This window comes from Typopeltis vanoorti, chromosome 17, assembly GCF_054136105.1.
Source record: "Typopeltis vanoorti isolate ZY-2024b chromosome 17, IOZ_Tvanoo_1.0, whole genome shotgun sequence".
Taxonomy (NCBI): Eukaryota; Metazoa; Arthropoda; class Arachnida; order Uropygi; family Thelyphonidae; genus Typopeltis; species Typopeltis vanoorti.
This window is the reverse complement of record NC_143565.1, coordinates 86,067,473-86,086,434: the sequence shown is the minus strand read 5'-3', so window position 1 is coordinate 86,086,434 and position 18,962 is coordinate 86,067,473. Positions and strand designations below refer to the sequence as shown.

The window sequence follows — 18,962 nt, the reverse complement described above, 5'->3', positions numbered from 1 at the left end:
CCCATTGTGATATTTGCCTGCATCACTCTACTTGATATTGCCTGCTATTTAATAAGATTATTCTTGTATTTAGTGTTGAATACTATAGCTACTCCTTCTTTTCCCTGATTGTTATTGCCTGAGTATAATATATTGTATTTGTTGCTTAGAATGATCTCGCCAGATTTTGTCTTTGTTTTAGTCACACCTATTATGTTGTAGTACCAATCATGAATTCTGCTAATGTTGAGTTGGGATGTGTTCTGGAGTTTGGCCCAGTAGCTGACTTTGTCCTTTTTTTGCTCAAGTTCCCTGACAAAAACAATGGGAGCTTGTTAAACTGGGTGACCCCCTTCCTCCCCCCCAAAAAAACCATATGAAATTTATCCAAGGTGCACTACAAGAAGGTGAGGATTGGACATTAGGTCAGATGCACTGGTCGTTCTTTGCATTCCTTAAAAGGCTAATGGCGGTCTTCTAGTTAGACAGCTTTGATCCTTAAGCACCCCACTGAAATATTGTACTTGTTTTAATGTTTTACTTTTTTTTTATAAGTTCTCCATTGAGAATGCAGTTCATGTTTTCCATAGCCTTGCCAAAAAAGACAAAAACAATTTTCATAGTTTTTGTCTTTTTATTGTTTTTGAATGTAGAAAGTATTTTTAACTTGGGTATAATTATGTTAAAGATACCAAGCAATTTTAAACCTGGTTTTACTCCATTTTTTCCCAAGTGAGCAAACAGACAAAATGTCAAGTTTGCACCTGCAATTGATGCAAGACTAGCTGATCCTACAGGTAGTGCAAGACCAAGGCAACTCATGGTAAAGGTGGAGCAAGATCTGATCACTAATCTTAATATTTACCCTTAATGCCAAAACACATCTCCAAGAAGGGGATGTATGATGTTTTGTATTAAAGGCAAGGGGCCACTACCCAGACCGGTTTTGACCTTTATTGAGGTCGAATGGGAGTTCATGTCTCTCATCATAGGCCTTTGAGAATAAAACATGCTGAGTGTCAGCAAACAGTAAGAGAGGAGAATAATGAAAGATAGAGTAGGATAGTAGGAGGTAAAAGAGGCCTCAGTCAACCTGTTTAGCCTTATATGGCTAATTGGTCTGTGACACATATTCTCAATTTATCTGTTAAAAAAAAAAAGAAAATTTAACCATAAAAATTTTGACTAAAGTTCACTTATAAATTTATCCTTAATAATTTCGTCAGTTATCTATGAAGGAGATCCATTGACCTGTTTTGAAAACAGTATTTTCAGTTAGAACTTTTTTTTTTTTTTTTTTTTTTTTTTTTTTTTTTTTTTTTTAATTACATAAAAATTAAAGGACTTAAGGTCCGGTCAGTTGAACTGAAAGGGAACAAAATAGGAACTTACAGACCTGGTACCACTGGGACATAGAATGGGGTAGAAGACTGGCCCGGGAGATGCCGCTCACAAGGAGCAGCACCGCCTCGCAGTAAGCCTTCGCAGCCCGGGTTCTCAGATCTACCCCCCTTATTTGGAGTAAAGGAAACCATGCCAGCGAAAGCTTTGTGACGAGGAAGAACAGAGTGGTTGTTACTTTTCCTAGGGAGAGTTAGGTGGAGTTTTGGAGATACTAAAGAAATATACAGGGCTTGATGCATCCCTGTATAAGAAAGCATATTTTCGGTGGTTTGCAGTATTTGTTCACAAATTTAAAGTCGCCTAGTAGATGTCTCTCTTGCGCAAGAAATTTAGGAAGGTAAAAAAAGAAACCTTTCCTTATTCCTGCGTACATTAAATTTGCGTCCCGTACCTGGGATTTTTTCCGTACCTTCCAGATGTGATACTTTAAGACGTTAATTAAAAAAATGGCAAATTTTTGGGTCTTGTTGACTGGTGGCGGGAATTGCAGGTGTATGACCTCTTCTAGTGATAGCATCAGGATTCCCAGTGCTGTGCTCAGTCTTTGCCAGACGCATTGGGCTGGTGGGCAAAAATAAAAGAAATGCTCCACCGTTTCCACGCCCCGGCAGACGTCACAAAAGGGATCGCACGGACTGGGTACGTACCTAGATTTAACCTGTTTCACCGGGAGCCGCCCATAAGCTATTCGCCAGGCCTGATCCCGATGAAAAGGCTGTCCCCAGCTATTCTTGATGTTTTTAAAGAGAATTTCATTGTTTGTCCCAAGGTTTGGTGTATCACACCTGGAGAGCTGGAAGAAATCCCAGTATACTGCTTTTGGTTTGTGTGTGAGGATTTCTGTTCCTTTGTCTCTAAGTACTGTGAGTGATTTTACTAGTGTGCGGTACCACTTGGGCACAACCCTTGCACGGGGTCCAGCATAGTCCGTGGTTCCAAAGAGGGGGAGGAAAAGTCCTATAAAATATCTAATTAGGAGGCCTGAAATATGGTTTGAGTTTAAGGCCTTCCGTACGGTTTTGAATGTATTTGCATAAAGCAAGCTGAGATCAGGCAGAGCGTACCCCCCCTTCTTCATGTTTTAGTTGCAGGTATTGTTTTTTAACCTCATGATTTTTTTCATTCCAGAAGAAATCTATGAGTTTTTTGGATAATTGGTTTTCTTGTAGCAGTGTGATGCCTGTGATATCAGCATTGGGGTAATGATTGTTTTTATCACTGTGGCTCTGCCATAAAAAGAGAAAAAGGTCAGTTTGAATAGACTTATCTTTTCCGTACTTATTTCCTGTAATTTTTTAACTGGTAAAGCTAGCGACTCAGAAAAGGGAACTCCTAGTATTGTTAGCGGCTGCATATGCAGCGCTTTAACCGTAGGGAAGTCCGGTATTATGGAAATTTCCAAAATTTTTGATTTTGGTTTTTTGTGCATTAACTCGGAGACCACTGACTATGCTGAAGTTTTGCAGTATGTCAAGATAGATGCAGATAGACTCAGAGTCTCTGAGTGTGGCCACTACATCATCTGCATATGCTACTATTTTGCACTGTTTGGAGACTTGGGGCAGTGGGATACCATTAATTGCAGGGGTGTTCTCTATTCTTTTGATGACGGGTTCTAATGCTAGGGAAAAGAGAAGGGGGCTTAGTGGGCAGCCTTGCCTAACCTCTCTCTTTATACGGATTGGTTCTGTCAGAAACCCATTAATAGACAGTTGTGTCGAGGCCTCCGTGTACATATGTTTAATTGTACGCCGAAGTCTCGGGCCTATGCCTACTTTTTTTAGGGTGTCCTGTAAGTACGTGTGGCTGACGCTGTGGAACGCTTTTTCCAGGTCGGTGGAGAGAAGTGCCAGGGGGTATTTTTTTTCCTTGGCCAGTCTGATTAGGTCTCTTAGCAGGAAGAGATTAAATTCCATAGATCTACCTGGGATTTCATAGACCTGTGAACTTGTTATTATGTTTTCTATTCCGCCCTTAATGCGTGTACAAATAATTTTTGCGAAAAGTTTATAGTCTAGGTTAGTTAAGGAGATGGGACGCCAGTTATTTGACAAGGTCCGATCTCGGTCTTTTTTGGGGATAAAGATTGTATAGCTCTTAGCGAATTCCTCGGGGATGTTTCCCGAAGTGAGGAATTCGTTAAAGATCTTTACTAGTGCTGGCAGTACAAGGTCCCAGATAGATCTATAGAATTCTATCCCCAGTCCGTCTGGCCCTGGGGTCTTTTTTGTCTTCATCGTTTTGCACGTGGCTTTTATTTCAGCTGCAGTTATCGGCCTGTCATGCAGGGTGCTAAGATGCTCGGGAAAACGTTTGACGTCCCATCACTGAAGTCATCCGTGCCCTGCTGGTCAGCGAAGATGCCGAGATACTGCTGGTGAAAGTGATGGAGTATTTCATGGGTTGAATTTAGAATCTGGCCTTTCTCCTCGATCTGGTAAATCGTTCTTTCATCGTTTGCTGCCACCCGTTGTTGATTGTAGAATGCGGCGGAGGGTGTTTCCAAATTTCTGAGATAGAGTCTCGTGCGAAAGTTGAGGTCATCGACTTTCGCATGAGACTCTATGCAGCAAGAGCGGCATTGAGTCTCGTGCCGCTCTTGCTGCAGCTCTATTTCTACCTGTCTGATAAGATGTCCGCAGGGAACTCCGCTCCATTCGCTTGACCGGTACCAGCCGAGTTCCCTGTAGAGATCCCTCAGCCGTTTACGTTGTTGGTAGACCCTTTCGCGCCCACATTTTTGAAACAGTTCCTTAGCCTGCCACTTAAAGTGCAGCCAGTTTTCCCAGTCCCAGTTGATGTTTGTCCATTCATCACAGAGTTTCTGTAGCTGGTCGCTAAAAAGACTGGGAAAGGTAGGAGGAAGCCTCCAAGGACCTCTGGCTGTTTCCATAACCTCTGGGAGTGTAATTTTTAAAATGACCAATTTGTGGTCTGTTGACATGTGTGCTGTGGTGTGACGTGTCCTTTGAACATACTGTTCCAAGTTTTGGGACACGTACACCCTATCTAGTCTTGTCGATATCTAGCCGCGGCACCACGTTTCTACCTTCGATGGGTTATTCCTCCTCCAGACATCGACGAGATCAAAATTTACACAGCATCTTTTTAGAGCGGCGGTTCCGGAGTTTGTGTTCCCGCCTACTTTGTCCAAACGTGTGTCTTCCACACAATTCCAGTCCCTGGCTACTATTAGGTATTCTGCTCCCAAGAGGTAGTTTTCAAGGGCAGAGAAGAAACCGCTTCTGTGGTATGGGTTCGGGGCGTATACTGCAGCAAGCCGGATGGTACGGCCACCGTACTTCCAGTCCACCGTTATTAGACGTCCCATGGCGTCCTTCTGGACGTTGAAGACCCCCCCCTGCAATTGGGGGGCGAATTAGTATCCCCACCCCTCGCGAGTGAGCATCCCCAAAGCACCAGTAGCTGGTGACTGGGTAGCTTCTCGAGAAGTTCTCCACGTCCCAATGCTTATAAAAATGGGTTTCTTGAATCAGGAGGATATTAATTTTGTACCTTAACATTAGCTTCCAGACAGTGCTTTGTGCGAAGGGGTTGCGTAAACCGTTGGTGTTTAAAGTGGCAATTTTAAAATCCAGGTTGGTATTTGGAGGAAGGCAGGGTGTTGTCTGTTTGTTGTTCTACATGTTCCACCTGTGATTCACTATCGGAGCTGTTTGGAATATCCATAACGAGGTCGTTTTGAAATTCCATTTCTGTGATGCTATAAATGTCTGTGCTGCAGATATGTGAATGGGGTTCTGCAGGTTGGTCCGCTACTGGGGATAGGTTTCCTGTCTTTGTTACCGCCTCCTCAAGGGGCTAGGTGCCTTCGCATTGGCTTGTAGTTTGGATGTTGTCCATTTCATCTTCTGACGAGAGTAGGCTGCTTTGTTTAGCCTTTTTTGCCTCTTCTGTTTCTGCCTCTCTTGTGTGCTTTACTGGGGTGCTGGTTGTTACGACTTCTTCCTCTTTGCTGCGGGTTTCGAAGTTGGCTGTTATTTCCTTGATGTGGCGGGTTGCCCTGGGTGTCTTACCCGTTACGGGTTTCATGGAGGTTGTGTTTTCTGCTAGTGTTTCTTTTTCGGTCTGTTGCCGGAGCTCTGGAAAATCGCTCCCTGATGATACCTCAGGTTTACCGAGGGGTATAGCCCTGTTCGGTATTATGGTCCCTCCAGCTGCTTCTGAGAGTGTTCTGTGCGAGCACGTGTCCACTTTATGGGTCAAGTCCCCACATTTAAGACAAGCTTCTGTGCAGTTTACTATTTTGTGCTCTGTTGATTTGCAATTTCTGCACTGTAGTTTTGGGCATTCTGCCCCTAGGTGACCCTCAGAGTTACACCAGAAACACAATCTTTTAACACCCGGGTAGTTAACCATGACCCTTGTTTGGCCCACTAAAATGAAGTTGGGAACTTCCTTTTTCATATCCATCCGTATTTCAACATCACCTGTTTTCCAGCGTTTGTAATCAGCATGTTCAAATGCTTTGATACTAATAATATCGCCCCATTGGCTAAAAAATTTCTTGACGTTGTCTTCATTCTCCAATTATTCCAAGGGAAATCTAGTTATTCTTAACGTTTTCCGTAAACTCCCTATTAAATAAGGTTTGATCGTTTGTCCCGCACAGGGGAAACCCTCTAATAATTTGCTTCTTGTTTGGTCATTTTTGGCTACAATTTGGAATCTTTCTTTTGAGTACTGTGTGAAACCGTATATGTTTTCTGCCCCTACTGTATCAATCAGAGCTTTCACTAACGCCCGCTCATCTGGGAGCCGCTTGACTTCGATGCCAAGCATTCTAGTTCTGGGTAAGAATAACGGCATTGTTGGGGGAAGACCTAACTACTGGCTTTAGAAAGGGAGGAGGTAAAGGAGGGCGAAGTCAGGGAACGCCCAGCGTCCCTCACAACAAGCGAAGAGATACCAGAAGGAATGGGTAAAAGAGCCAATAATAAGAAAAAAGGTCTTACCAACACCGAGGTACTTCTGTAGAAATTGAGCATGAAGCTCTCTCTTTGGGCCGCGGGAACTGGATCCTCTTTTGGACTGGTAGGCACAGGTTCTTTCTTCTTCGAACTGGAGCTCTCTTTCACGCCTTGGCGAAGAAGGTCTCATCAGTGGGAGCCAGGCTAGAAATACCAAGATTTAGTAATGCAGAGCTTGTAAGTATTTTACCAAAACAAGTTACCATAAGGTGTTATAACCTTATTAAATAAAAATCTCAGGAGGAGATATAAATGTAGAAAGTATTTTTAACTTGGGTATAATTATGTTAAAGATGCCAAGCAATTTTAAACCTGGTTTTACTCCATTTTTTCCCAAGTGAGCAAACAGACAAAATGTCAAGTTTGCACCTGCAATTGATGCAAGACTAGCTGATCCTATAGGTAGTGCAAGACCAAGGCAACTCGTGGTAAAGGTGGAGCAAGATCTGATCACTAATCTTAATATTTACCCTTAATGCCAAAACACATCTCCAAGAAGGGGATGTATGATGTTTTGTATTAAAGGCAAGGGGCCACTACCCAGACCGGTTTCGACCTTTATTGAGGTAGAATGGGAGTTCATGCCTTTCATCACTGACCTCTTTAGATTTAAAAAAAAGTTGTGCTGAGAGTCAGCTTGATAGTGAGAGAGGAGGAGAAAAGATAGAGTGGATAGTAGTAGATAGTTAAAAGAGGCCTCAGTCGATCTACTTGGCCTGACTTAAATGTCAGCACCAAGCAGATCTCCGACATTATCTCCCTCCATCCATTCTTTTCAGCTTTCCCCGGTCAGTCACCTCTTCAGGTGTCTGCCCGAGGAAAACGGGGAAAAACAAATGAAAGAAGCACCACATGAAAAAGAGGAACTAGTAAATAACATTAAAAATTACATATAACAATTTGTAAGAAACTAGGTAAATTCTGAAATTTCAACCTGAACGACCAGTTTAATACTGAGAAGAGTGGGGGCAGAGCCTGGCCTGGGTGATGCAGCCCACAAGGAGCTGCACCACCTCGGTGTAAGCCTTCGCAGCCCAGGTTCTCAGGATACCCCCTCCTGTGTGGAATAGACATAGACCTTTTTTACAAAAAAAATTCTAATCTGAAAGAGGACAAAAAGAAGAAAAAACAAACCAGAATTTTTTTTTTGTTGTTTTTTTTTTTTTGTTTGTTTTTTTCCCCTCTGGCAGATCGATACTAGGAGTCGACTGACTTGTTAGGCGAGGTTTAAATCCTCCTGCTGTCTATTGTTGTGGGTTTTAATGATGAGATCTGCTAATTTGTCTCCACGGACGTGGTTTAGCATGTAGAGGCCTCTGTGCAGTGCTAGTCCCATGTCGTCCTCTGCATCGATAAGACCAATGATCTTTTCAGGAGTGATTTCATCTATATTATCGACAAACACATCGTTCCATTCTGCACTGACGACTCTTGGCCCGTTTTGTCCTGTGAGTATCAGTTGAATGTCTCCGAATGTTTCTATTGCTTTTCGTAGTCTTGCCTCCTCCTCGGGGAAATCTTTTAAGAGATGCAATATAGGTGCATTGGCCTTTGCGTGAGGGAACTTTGTGGGTTCTGAAGTTGACTTTATATTTCCAACTTGTGCTGGACTTCCTTGTTTCGATTTTTTAATATTTACTTCTTCAGGGCTGACTGGCCTCTTTTGTGTGGTTTCTGCATTGTTGATTTCCATATCTACTGCCTCCGTGTCCTCGTCTATTGTTACTGTTCCGTTTTGTTGGTGCTGTTGGTTATTTTCGGTTGCTACGTCTGTAGTGGCGGTTTGATCGGTGGCCAGTTCCTCCTGCCCTTCATCTCTCCTGGTTGCAGGCTTCTCCACTGGTGTACTTGGCAGTGTTTCGGAGGTGGCGGCATGATTCTTTGTTGTTCCCTCATGCGGCCTTCAGGGTGGGGAAATCATTCGGTTCTGCGCCAATAACATTTTGGGCTGTTATTTCCGTGTTGGGCGTAATAGTGCCTCCCAATTTTTCGGCCAGATTTCTGTCCGGACAGGTGTCTATATTATGGCCATTAATGCCGCATTTTAGCCATGCCGATTGGCACTGTGCTAGTGTATGACCCGCTGTTAGGCAGTTCTTACACTTTAACTTCGGGCACTGGGCCCCGAGATGAGTCAGGGCTCCACATTTAAAACATTGCCTCTTTACTCCTGGGTAACTCACCATTACCCTGGCCGATCCGATCATTACAAAATTCGGAACTTCTGTTTTCATCGTTAACGAGAACGTGACTTCCCCCGACATCCATTCAGGGTAGTCAGCGTCTTTGCCTACTTGGACATCTCGTATGGTTCCCCATTTCGAAAAGACTTGATTAATTATGTCATTGCCTCCTTCTAGGTATTCCAGAGGGAATCGCTCTATTCTCATCTTTTTAGAGATGCTACCAACGACAAAAGGATGGCAAAGTTTCCCTTCACACTCAACCCCTTTGAGTAGTTTCTCCCTTGTTGTTGTATTTTTACAAACTACTTGATATCCGCCACCCCCATAGGGGGTAAAGCCAGAAATATTATCTGCCTCTACGCAGTCAATTAGCGCTTTCGCAAACGTCCTCTTGTGTACACTTGCGTCGATTTCGAACCCGAGGGTTCTTACTCTCGGTAGAGCCGAAGACATACTTCAAAAAAAAAAAAGGGATGAGTAGACCCTTGTACGATCCAAGTCCACAAAAGGACAGACCTGTAGAAAAGGCCAAGCTTTCCCTCTTTGCAGATAAGAAAAACCTGTTAAACTTAGGTACAGGGGGAACACAAAGAACCAAAGGAAAAAAAAAAGACAAAGGGTTCTTACCAAGGCAGCAGGACTGTAATAGGAGCTCTCTCTCTCGGGGTCTGGAAACTGGAATCCAAGGCTGGGATACTTTCACTGCAGAGCTGGAACATGGAGCTTTCTCTTGGGGCCGCTAAATCTGGGATCTGGGACAGGTCTCATCAGTGGGAGCCAGGCTAGAAATACCAAGATTTAGTAATGCAGAGCTTGTAAGTATTTTACCAAAACAAGTCACCATAAGGTGTTATAACCTTATTAAATAAAAATCTCAGGAGGAGATATAAATGTAGAAAGTATTTTTAACTTTGGTATAATTAGGTTAAAGATACCAAGCAATTTTAAACCTGGTTTTACTCCATTTTTTCCCAAGTGAGCAAACAGACAAAATGTCAAGTTTGCACCTGCAATTGATGCAAGACTAGCTGATCCTACAGGTAGTGCAAGACCAAGGCAACTCGTGGTAAAGGTGGAGCAAGTTCTGATCACTAATCTTAATATTTTCCCTTAATGCCAAAACACATCTCCAAGAAGGGGATGTATGATGTTTTGTATTAAAGGCAAGGGGCCACTACCCAGACCGATTTTGACCTTTATTGAGGTCCCACTAATCACACTACATCTTCTACCATTTGCTTCATAGAAGATGTAGTGTAATTCGTCGCTCCATAACACAGCTTTCCAATCTTCCACTTCCCACTGTACATGCTCTTTGCACCACTGAAGACGACAATGTATGTTGGTTCAGGTAATGTGGCACTTGCATGTTGTGGTCCTACCATTGAAACCCATGTTGCAAATCTTGGTTCTGAATGTTTTTGCACAGATTTATATTCCAGTTAATGCCTAGAACTCCGTATGCAGTGTGTCAGCTGATGAATGGCAGTTTTTACATATTATCCCTCGTTACACCCTATGGTCATATTCATTTAGTGTGGTAAGTCATACACTATGGGTAGCACTTGCAGTTGACTCCCTGTGCTTCCATCTCAGTATGGTATCACTGATTGGTGATCTGGAATCGCCCAATTTATCAACTTATTTGCTGAATTACCTGCAACATGACATCCTATCACAATGCCTCTTTCAAACTGTCAATTCCCCCTCTTGCAGAGATTTCACCTGGACACAGTTGCACTGACTTGGGAGCATGATATTCCTCCAATTTATACTAAAAATGTGACTTGTTACATGGCACAATGCACTTTGCCCATGTTCATTGACTTCTTTCTAAGCAGTGTGTGTGTGTGTGTGTGTCAGCGAACAGTCATACCTAGTCAAGTGGGAGGAGATTTCCACATAGCCTTTGGAAACTTCTGACCTAATGTTCATTCCTCACCTTCTTCTGATACACCCTGTTAGTAAGTATTCACCTGAATGCTGAATGAATTGAGAATAGGTTGGTAGTTGGGGACTTAGACAAGCAAAAGAATAGTGCAACATGATGGAATATATCATGCCAGCTGGGGTTTCACCTGGTTAAACAAGACCTTCACTATTTTCATTAGGGAACTACAGCAACAATGAAAAGCCTGTGACTTGAACAAACTCGACATCAGCAGATATGAAGATGGCATCATTAACATACGAAGTATTATCCACCACACATGGCTGATTTAGAGTATACATTTAGAGCGTATACTCTGTTCTTGTTAGATAACTCACTGCTAAAAATTTGCTTATGGAACTGTAATGTTTTTCTGTCCTACTGGAGTAGCATTTTGCCTGATGGAAAATTTCTAGTGTCCAACAAAAGTATGAGCTCGATTTTTAGTTTGGTTGCAGACTCACTCTAACATACTGCTCAGCCTATTTTCAACACAATAGGACCCAGTGAGACTATAACTTGAAATCAAACAGTGACTTTGTTCAATGTGAAAGATTGCATAATCACTTTATCTAATCATCAGAATCCAAGAAACTGTATCAGATTTTGTTTTATTTTATTATAATTATTTTTAATTACACAACCACACACATGAGAAGTTGCAGACATTTATAGCAAATTGATGCTGTATATGTGGGCAAAGAATAAGAGAAGGATTCTGTTAATCTTTTTTTGAAAATCTAGAGGTCATTGTTTTTGAGGAATACTTCATGGATAAGGCTGTTCCAGAGAAGAGAGGTAAGTGAAAGACGAGTGTTATTAGCAGAAATGAGTCAGAGTTGAACTGTAAACAAATGTTGGACAGCTGCTCCTCATGTTGATCTTTTAATTTTTCTAAACAGTGTCTATGGTATAGTATGTACAGATCCACTTTGAGTGAATCTGCAATGAGGGCTCATCAATTAGCCACTCTCTTTTGGATGGCACCAAAACTTTTTAAGATGGTTTTGGTGCATCACCCCAAATGTGAGAACAATATTCTGAGGTTGAGTAGGTTTAGGATTTGTGCATAGGTAGTAGCTGGACAAGTGAAAAGTAAAGTGTTATTCTTGAGTAAAGAAGAACACTAAGTTTTTGGAAGGCTAAGGATGCTATTCCAGAAGCTCGAAGTAAATGTTAGCCTGTATAGGGTGAAAGAGAAAAATCTGGTCTTGATTGTTGAGTGTTATCAAAGATAAGAAAAAATGAAGTAAGATCTTTTTACTTTTGTGAGAAAAATGTCAGTATTGTGTTTTAGAAGCATTGAATGTGACTAGATTGTCATCATCCCAGTGAAGGATGGTTTGAGATCATTATTTAGGCTGCTAGTTGTGGATCTTAAAGTTTGAAATGTTAGAGCACCAAGGTCTGTTCTTTGAGTATGAGGAATGGAGAGTGCTGTCCTCAACAAAACTGTGAATAGGTTTGAGATCAGTGAGAGAAGGTCATTTATGTTTGTGAGGAAGAGAGTTGATGATATAATAAAGCCCAGAGGAATACTTGCATTAGTAGAGAAATCTGAAGAGAGAGAATGCCATCCACTGTTGCATGTAGTGAACAGTCAGAGAGAGAGACAAACCGACCTGGCTGTCCAGTTACAAAGAATGGTTAGAGACCATAAGATGGCAATTTGTTGAGCAAATCTATGTCAGACTTGGGAAATGTTAAATGCAACAGCAGAATCATCTCCAAAACCTTTTCATGGCAGTTTCTAGAGTTGGGTGATATAGGTGGGATCTGCAGACCAAATCTGTTGTGATGGTTACTGGTAAGGTGGTGGGTCTCTAGGTAATGAAGTTGACTGTCAATTCCTTCTCCTTTTACTTTCAAGAACACTGAAATGAGAGTGATAAGTCCGTACTTTGATCGCCCCTTTTTTTTTTTTTTTTTTTTTTTGAATGAGCAAAATATACCTAATTCCATTCTACTGGCTGGATGCCAGCGATTGCAATAGAATATAGAATTGATAAAAAATAGCTGTTAGTCCAAGAATACATATCTTAAGTACAGTTGGGAGAATAGAATACCATCAGAACCAAAAGTCTTTTTGTTTACTCTGGCAACATAAGGCACTACCATCATCAAATTCCTGATATATATCCTCAAGGGGTGTATATATCAGGAATTTGATATTTACACCCCTTGAGTGTATGTATATTTCATACAGTAGATATGAAAAATTTACATCATTACTAACTTCCTCTCTACAATTTTATTCCAAATCATTCTGTTACCTGTCAAGACTCCAACATTATCAGATCTTATATTTCTATCTTCTAAGGCACTTTTTACTCTATCTATCTACCTATATCTTGGTCTTCTTCCTCTGGGTCTTTTCTTCCAACCTGGCAGAGAACACTTGTTTTGCTAATCTTCCTCTCCCATTCTGCTTAAGTGACCATACCACCTGAGATTAACTCTGCTAACGCGTTCCTGGATGCTGATAACGTCAAGTTCTTTCCTATTGCCATTGATGCCATCTGTTCATGCCCCTAATGTTTCTCAGGACTCTCATATCTGCGGTCCCTAGTCTTTGGTGTATTTTAGTCAACAATTCACATCCGAGAGCTGCTCAACTTTTATCCTTTTTAAAACTTTCTAACATATTCTTCTTTTCAATATGAAATTCAATTTTATCCTGCTCACGACTAAATGGTGATCACTTCCAATTTCAAATCCTCTGTACATTCTGGTGTCCTACACTCAGGGGAAAACATGACTATCAACAATAACATAGTCAATGAGATTTTTCTTATTCCTTGCTCTTCTCTCCATGTGAATTTGTGCACATTTTTATGTTGGAACATGGTGTTAGTATTAACCCATGTCGTGAGCAGAAATCCAACATGCATTTGCTATTATTATTAGATTTGCTCTTTAGTTCCAATTTTTCCCAAAATATTTTTGTGTGTCTGACAATCATTTCCTGCTCTGCTGTTTAGATCCCCACCAAGGACCAACTTTTCCTTTTTCATTGTGTCAGTTGCTTTCTCTAAAGCCTCAAAAAATTCCTCCACTACTACTTTAGTAGAACGTTCTGTGAGACCATAGGCACAAATAAGTCTTATTGTCAAGTTCCCCATTCTGATATTTGCCCACATCACTCTACTTGAGAATGCCTGCCATTTAAGAAGATTAGTCTTGTATTTAGTGTTGAATACTATGTCTACTCCTTCTTTTTCTTGATTGTCATTGCCTGAATATAACATTTTGTAGTTATTGCTGAGAAAGATTTTACCAGTTTTTGTCTTTTTTTTTTTTGTTGTTGTTTCATTCACCCCTATTATGTCGATCTGGTACTTATCTAATTCCTCAGCTAGCTCCATTTCTTTGCCATTCAGGCTTCTTATGTTGATAGTACCTAATATCCTGAATATACCTAATATCTTGAACTCTGGTGATATTGAGTTGGGGTTTGTTTTAGGATTTGTTCCAGTAGCTGACTTTTTTGCTGTTTGCCCAGGTTCTCTGGCAAAAACAATGGGGGGGCATTGTTTAACCGGGTGACGTCCCAGTTAGCATGAAATTCTGTCATGCTCTACCATCATTTGATATTTTGGTTTAATAAGAATACAATTTGGTCGGCTAAATCCCAAATTGCCAGCCCATCCTCGTTCATTCACTATGCAGGTAGATACCCAACAGGGTGCACAACAAGAAGGTGAGGATTGGACATTAGGTCAGAAACCCTGATCAGTTCTTCGCATTCCTTTAAAGGCTATGTGGAGGTCTCCTCTCAGTTATATAGCTTTGACCCTTAAGCACCCCCATAAGGCAGTATTCATCTGAAAATTGAATTTTCTATTATCGTCAAGTTTGGCAAAAGTGCAAGCATACCAAACTTTTCTGTAACATATATAGTATTAACATCTCTTGCCTAACCTGCAGATAATGAGCAGCTCCCAGTATATGAGCATTCTTTCAATAGATGTTCTCTTCATACTAAGTTGTTTTGCTGTCTTTCTTTTTCTAAGTGATTTCAAAGTTTTGACTTACACCCCATCCATATGTACATAGATATGAAGGTCAATTTTTCTATACCTTTGTACAAAATTTGGTTTTTCACTTAGAAACAATGCTGTTTGCTTTGTTGAATTACTTCTATGAAACTTCTACCTTTGCACTTGATTTTTCTCACTTGGTCTCTTCCATCTTGACTTGATTATGAATAAAAGCAATTTCCAACAGCGAACTTTCTCATGATGCTTAAGCCATTCCTGTGTTGAAGACACAGAGTCAAAGACTTATTGTGGGATGTCCTTTTGTCACACACACACAACTCATTATACTGTGTGCCTCAAGTAGATTCAAATTCTCTGCAGCATCACACTCTCAGGCAGTGCATTACAATTATTCATGACTTTCCATGCAAAAAACATCGTTCTCACTTTGTTCACACATTCCTTATACAGCTTCCAGAGATGACCTCTTGTTCTCCCCCCCCTCCATATATACCATTTTATGAAAAAACCTCTTCAACATTAATCATATAACTCCTCACTAACTTGTACATCTCTATCACCCCTCTTCAATGCATTTTCTCAACCTTTCTTCATACTCAACATTTCAGAGACCAGAAACCACCTTGGTCAATTGCCTTTGGACTCTTTCCGATATCTCTTCATCTTTTTGAAAATCAGATGACTAAATCTGCACACAGTAGTCCATATATGGTCTAATCAAGGCCTTATACAATGGAACCTGAATCAAAACCAGACTTCTACAAATCATTGTCCTCTGCACCATTACAAAATTCATTCTGTTCTCTTGACAATTTTGGCAATGTGTCCTTTAAATTTTAGATCCTTCTCTGTCATCACATATCATGCTTTTATCTTTCTCAACGACCTCCCCTGATATCCATTACATTATCTTTGATTACATTGTTGTACATTGTCCCCAGTCAAGTCATTTGTTTCTACTACCACCACTACCAACTCTTCTGCTTGCATACTCCTCGTATCCAATGCCTCAATCATTCTATTCATTTTACTTCTTGGAACACAAACCTCATGCATCTTCTCATTTACCACACCTCTAAAAATTGAACCCCCCATACAATGCCACTCATGAGTCTTTCATGCCATCATTTTTCTATCTTCTTTACTCTTCAATACATATCTACAATTCTCTTCAATTCATTCTGCATCTGCTTCATCTCTGTCATCATCATCATAACTGCTGTATACAGTACTACTATGTTTTGGCATACTTTCAGCATATGTTGCAAGGCAGATGAAGTATTAGCATATATGTATATATTGTTCTACTAAAATTACACATAGACACAATTGAAAGAATTATTTAATTAAAATAAACTGCATTAATTAAATAGGTAGATTATCCATGTTATGTGATAGATCAGTTAATATCATGGATGATCATCAGTGTAATAAAGTTGAAATAAAAAATATATATATGAAGAATGGTATCTCGTTATAATGCAGATGTGAGACAGTCAGATAAAAACTCATAGTGAAATTGATTCAGTGATGAAGGGTTATCGATTTTTTTTTATAAAATGACTTCTAGTTGTTTACCTGAATTATTCCAAATATATCTTTCCTCGGTGTTCTTATAAATAGAGAATTGGATGCGATTCCTTATTAACATGTCTTTCGCAAATCTTCCATCTCTGATTCAGTATATCCATCACACTTCAGCTTGCCATTCTGCTCAGAAATCTAGCATTATTAAATTCCTTCTTTCAAGTGGTCATATTATCTGTTGTTTATCTGATCTACTTCAAAATGAAGTTTATATAAACATCCTTTCTCAATGGTTGTAACCTTATAACCATAGACAAGATTGTCAAGCATTATTCTCCATCCTCTATTAGAAGAGAAGATTCACAGAGAATCACCATCCTGTATATTAAAGCATTTCAGAGTGCATTTCTTGTACCTTAAAGAAATATAATATTTCCACAACTTTTAAGCCTGTGCCTATTAATTCAGTTATTTCTATGATACCATCTCCAAAAGATAAAATTCTGTCTCTACTGCTACCTGGAATCTCTTCAGTCCCATGAAATGGCAGGGTTATTCTACTTTGAGTGAACAACTGATCTGTTTCTGTATATCTTTCTGAACATCAGTCCTACATTATCCTCCAGTCATGAGTATATTTGCCAATGCATACTTACTCCATCATCTATTCCATCCCCCGGTCTATAGCAACACCCAACTGTTTATTTTGTTCTGCTACCCTCATTCTCACACCAGATAGCCTCAAATGTGCTATTTTCACTGTCCAGCAGTCGAACGTCTATTTTCTTTGGCTGCAGTTCATTGGCTATCATCAATAACACTCCTCCCCCCTCCCCCCATTCTTTTCTCTCTATCCTTCCTGAAAACACTATACCCTTCACATTCTATCCCACTAACTATATCATCTTCTGTTAGCCATGTCAATAACCTTTGGTTATTGACATGGCTAACAATAACCTTTGTCAATAATAATCAATAACATGTCAATAACCTTTGGCTGGGATGAGCTAACCAAGGCCAAAAATTCCTCTTGCTTATTCCTAATGTTCTCCTAGTGTACGTAAAATGCAAAAGTCCCCTAGGCCAATCCCTATCTTGATGCCTTATATTAACTATCCCATTGGTGCTAACTCAGGCTTATTATACATATTCTTAGACCCAACTGCTTCACTGATGTCTGCATATTTTTTTTAGTGTAATTGATTTATTCAATTTATATTTGTACATCCTGTACTAGTTATTCGTTTAGTATCCATTTCCTCTTACTAGGAATGTGAAATTCTTGCGAATAGCGAATACTCTTTTGCAGCTGCTGATTCCTGTTTAGCCATATCATAAATCCAGACCTTGAAGATGAGTAACCATAATCAAATTGAGACTATAGAAGTAGTGGGTATGAGGACACATTAAAGGAAAGTGGATTACAAATTTTTTTGAATAGGCAGAGGAAAAGTGATATGATATAAATATGCAAGTTGATTAAAAAAAAAAAAAAAAAGGTGAAATCTTTGATTATGTGTAGGATGAAGAAAAAGGAATCATCTCTCCCAGTTAGCAATGTATAGAGGCTAGATTCTTCACATGAGAAGTAGTGAGTGAATGAGTGAAATATATTGCTGGTTGAAGTGATAAGTACTGTGTCTGTGAATAAATAATTTATTAAGAGGTATTATATGTAGTTTGTAATTTGAGTGGGCCTCCAATGATGATTTTTTGGTTTCCATGGAGTTGTTTCTATATTATTATTATTATTACTACACAGTGCATCCGAAGAGTCCACAGTCTCATTCTAGGAGGACACTCCATTTCACATAACCTGCCATCTCCACTGCTTAATCCACTGTTCTCTGGGGTCTCTTGATCGATTGTCTGTATATGGGATGAAAAAAAACCTTAGTTTCTGCGAAAAACCTCCTTTCTGAGATCAGCTAATTCACCTTCATGTGAAAAAGCAAAAGTAATACTTGTTTTAAAGAAATCTGAAATGTGTTGAAGATTATAAATAAACAATTATTGTTTGTATTTTCTGTGTGTGAAGAAAAAATCCTGCTTTTCACTTTATAATATGTTATGTACTACATTAATATAGAACTAAGATAAATTTAAAAGCATTTTTTTTTACTTTAGGCATGAAAATAATTGGCATAAAACAGGGAAGGTTAGTGAAAATTTGCTTAATTGTGATTCTGCTTGTTTTGCTTGTTGCCTTTCTAATGCCAGATCCAAGAGGCAGAGAAGCACAAGTAGTGAGATCAAGAGAAATCAGGGTATGTAAAATTGCATCTCTTTTACTTCTATAAATTATTTATAGTTTATTAATCATGATGTTGATTTATTTACATTTTTTTTTTGAGCTTTCATTAGATTGCATTCTCAAGAACAATATGGTGTATGTCTGAACTGCAGAAGCTGCAAGAATTAAGCAGGGCTGAAAAAAAAAAAGGAAGAAGCAGGTGATTCAAAAGAATAAAGACCAACTGAACAAACAAGTTAAGGAGAAAATTATGAATGGAGACTCAATAATCAGGGAAGTACTTACTGAAAGTATGACAAAATTGTGTTTCCCAGGTGCAGAAATTCATCATATTAGCCACTCCATCCGAATGTAAAAAGGTAAGTTGAAGGAAATGATTGTCTTCGTTGGTACCAATTATTTGAGAGGTGAGAAGTATTCTATGAGGGGAAGATGTAAAGGAGTTGATAGGCAAAACTGAAGAGCAAGATTGTAAGTCTCCTACCATACTATGATAGAGGCTAACTGAGGAGGAGGAGGGCATTGATAGCCAATGAGGCAGAGAAGCACAAGTCTATACATGGATTGTGCAAAAGGAATGATGTAGAATTTGTGGATTTGTGATCTCTGTTTGACTGAAAGAAGGATTTGTACAATGCAGATGGACTGCATCTGAATGGTTTTGATGTTAGATGTCTGGAGAGAGCTTTA

At 39.8% G+C, this 18,962-nt stretch overlaps 1 protein-coding gene across 1 annotated transcript in view; it reads left to right on the top strand.

The window, feature by feature from the left end:
* The window catches only part of Pgant7 (N-acetylgalactosaminyltransferase 7), a 167,328-nt gene that overhangs the window by 15,002 nt on the left and 133,364 nt on the right, over nucleotides 1–18,962 (top strand). The window contains exon 2 of the mRNA XM_090406886.1: nucleotides 18,146–18,285. Within this exon, the coding sequence (XP_090263012.1) occupies nucleotides 18,148–18,285 (138 nt within the window). The 5' untranslated portion in view covers nucleotides 18,146–18,147. The remainder of the gene's footprint in view (nucleotides 1–18,145; nucleotides 18,286–18,962) is intronic.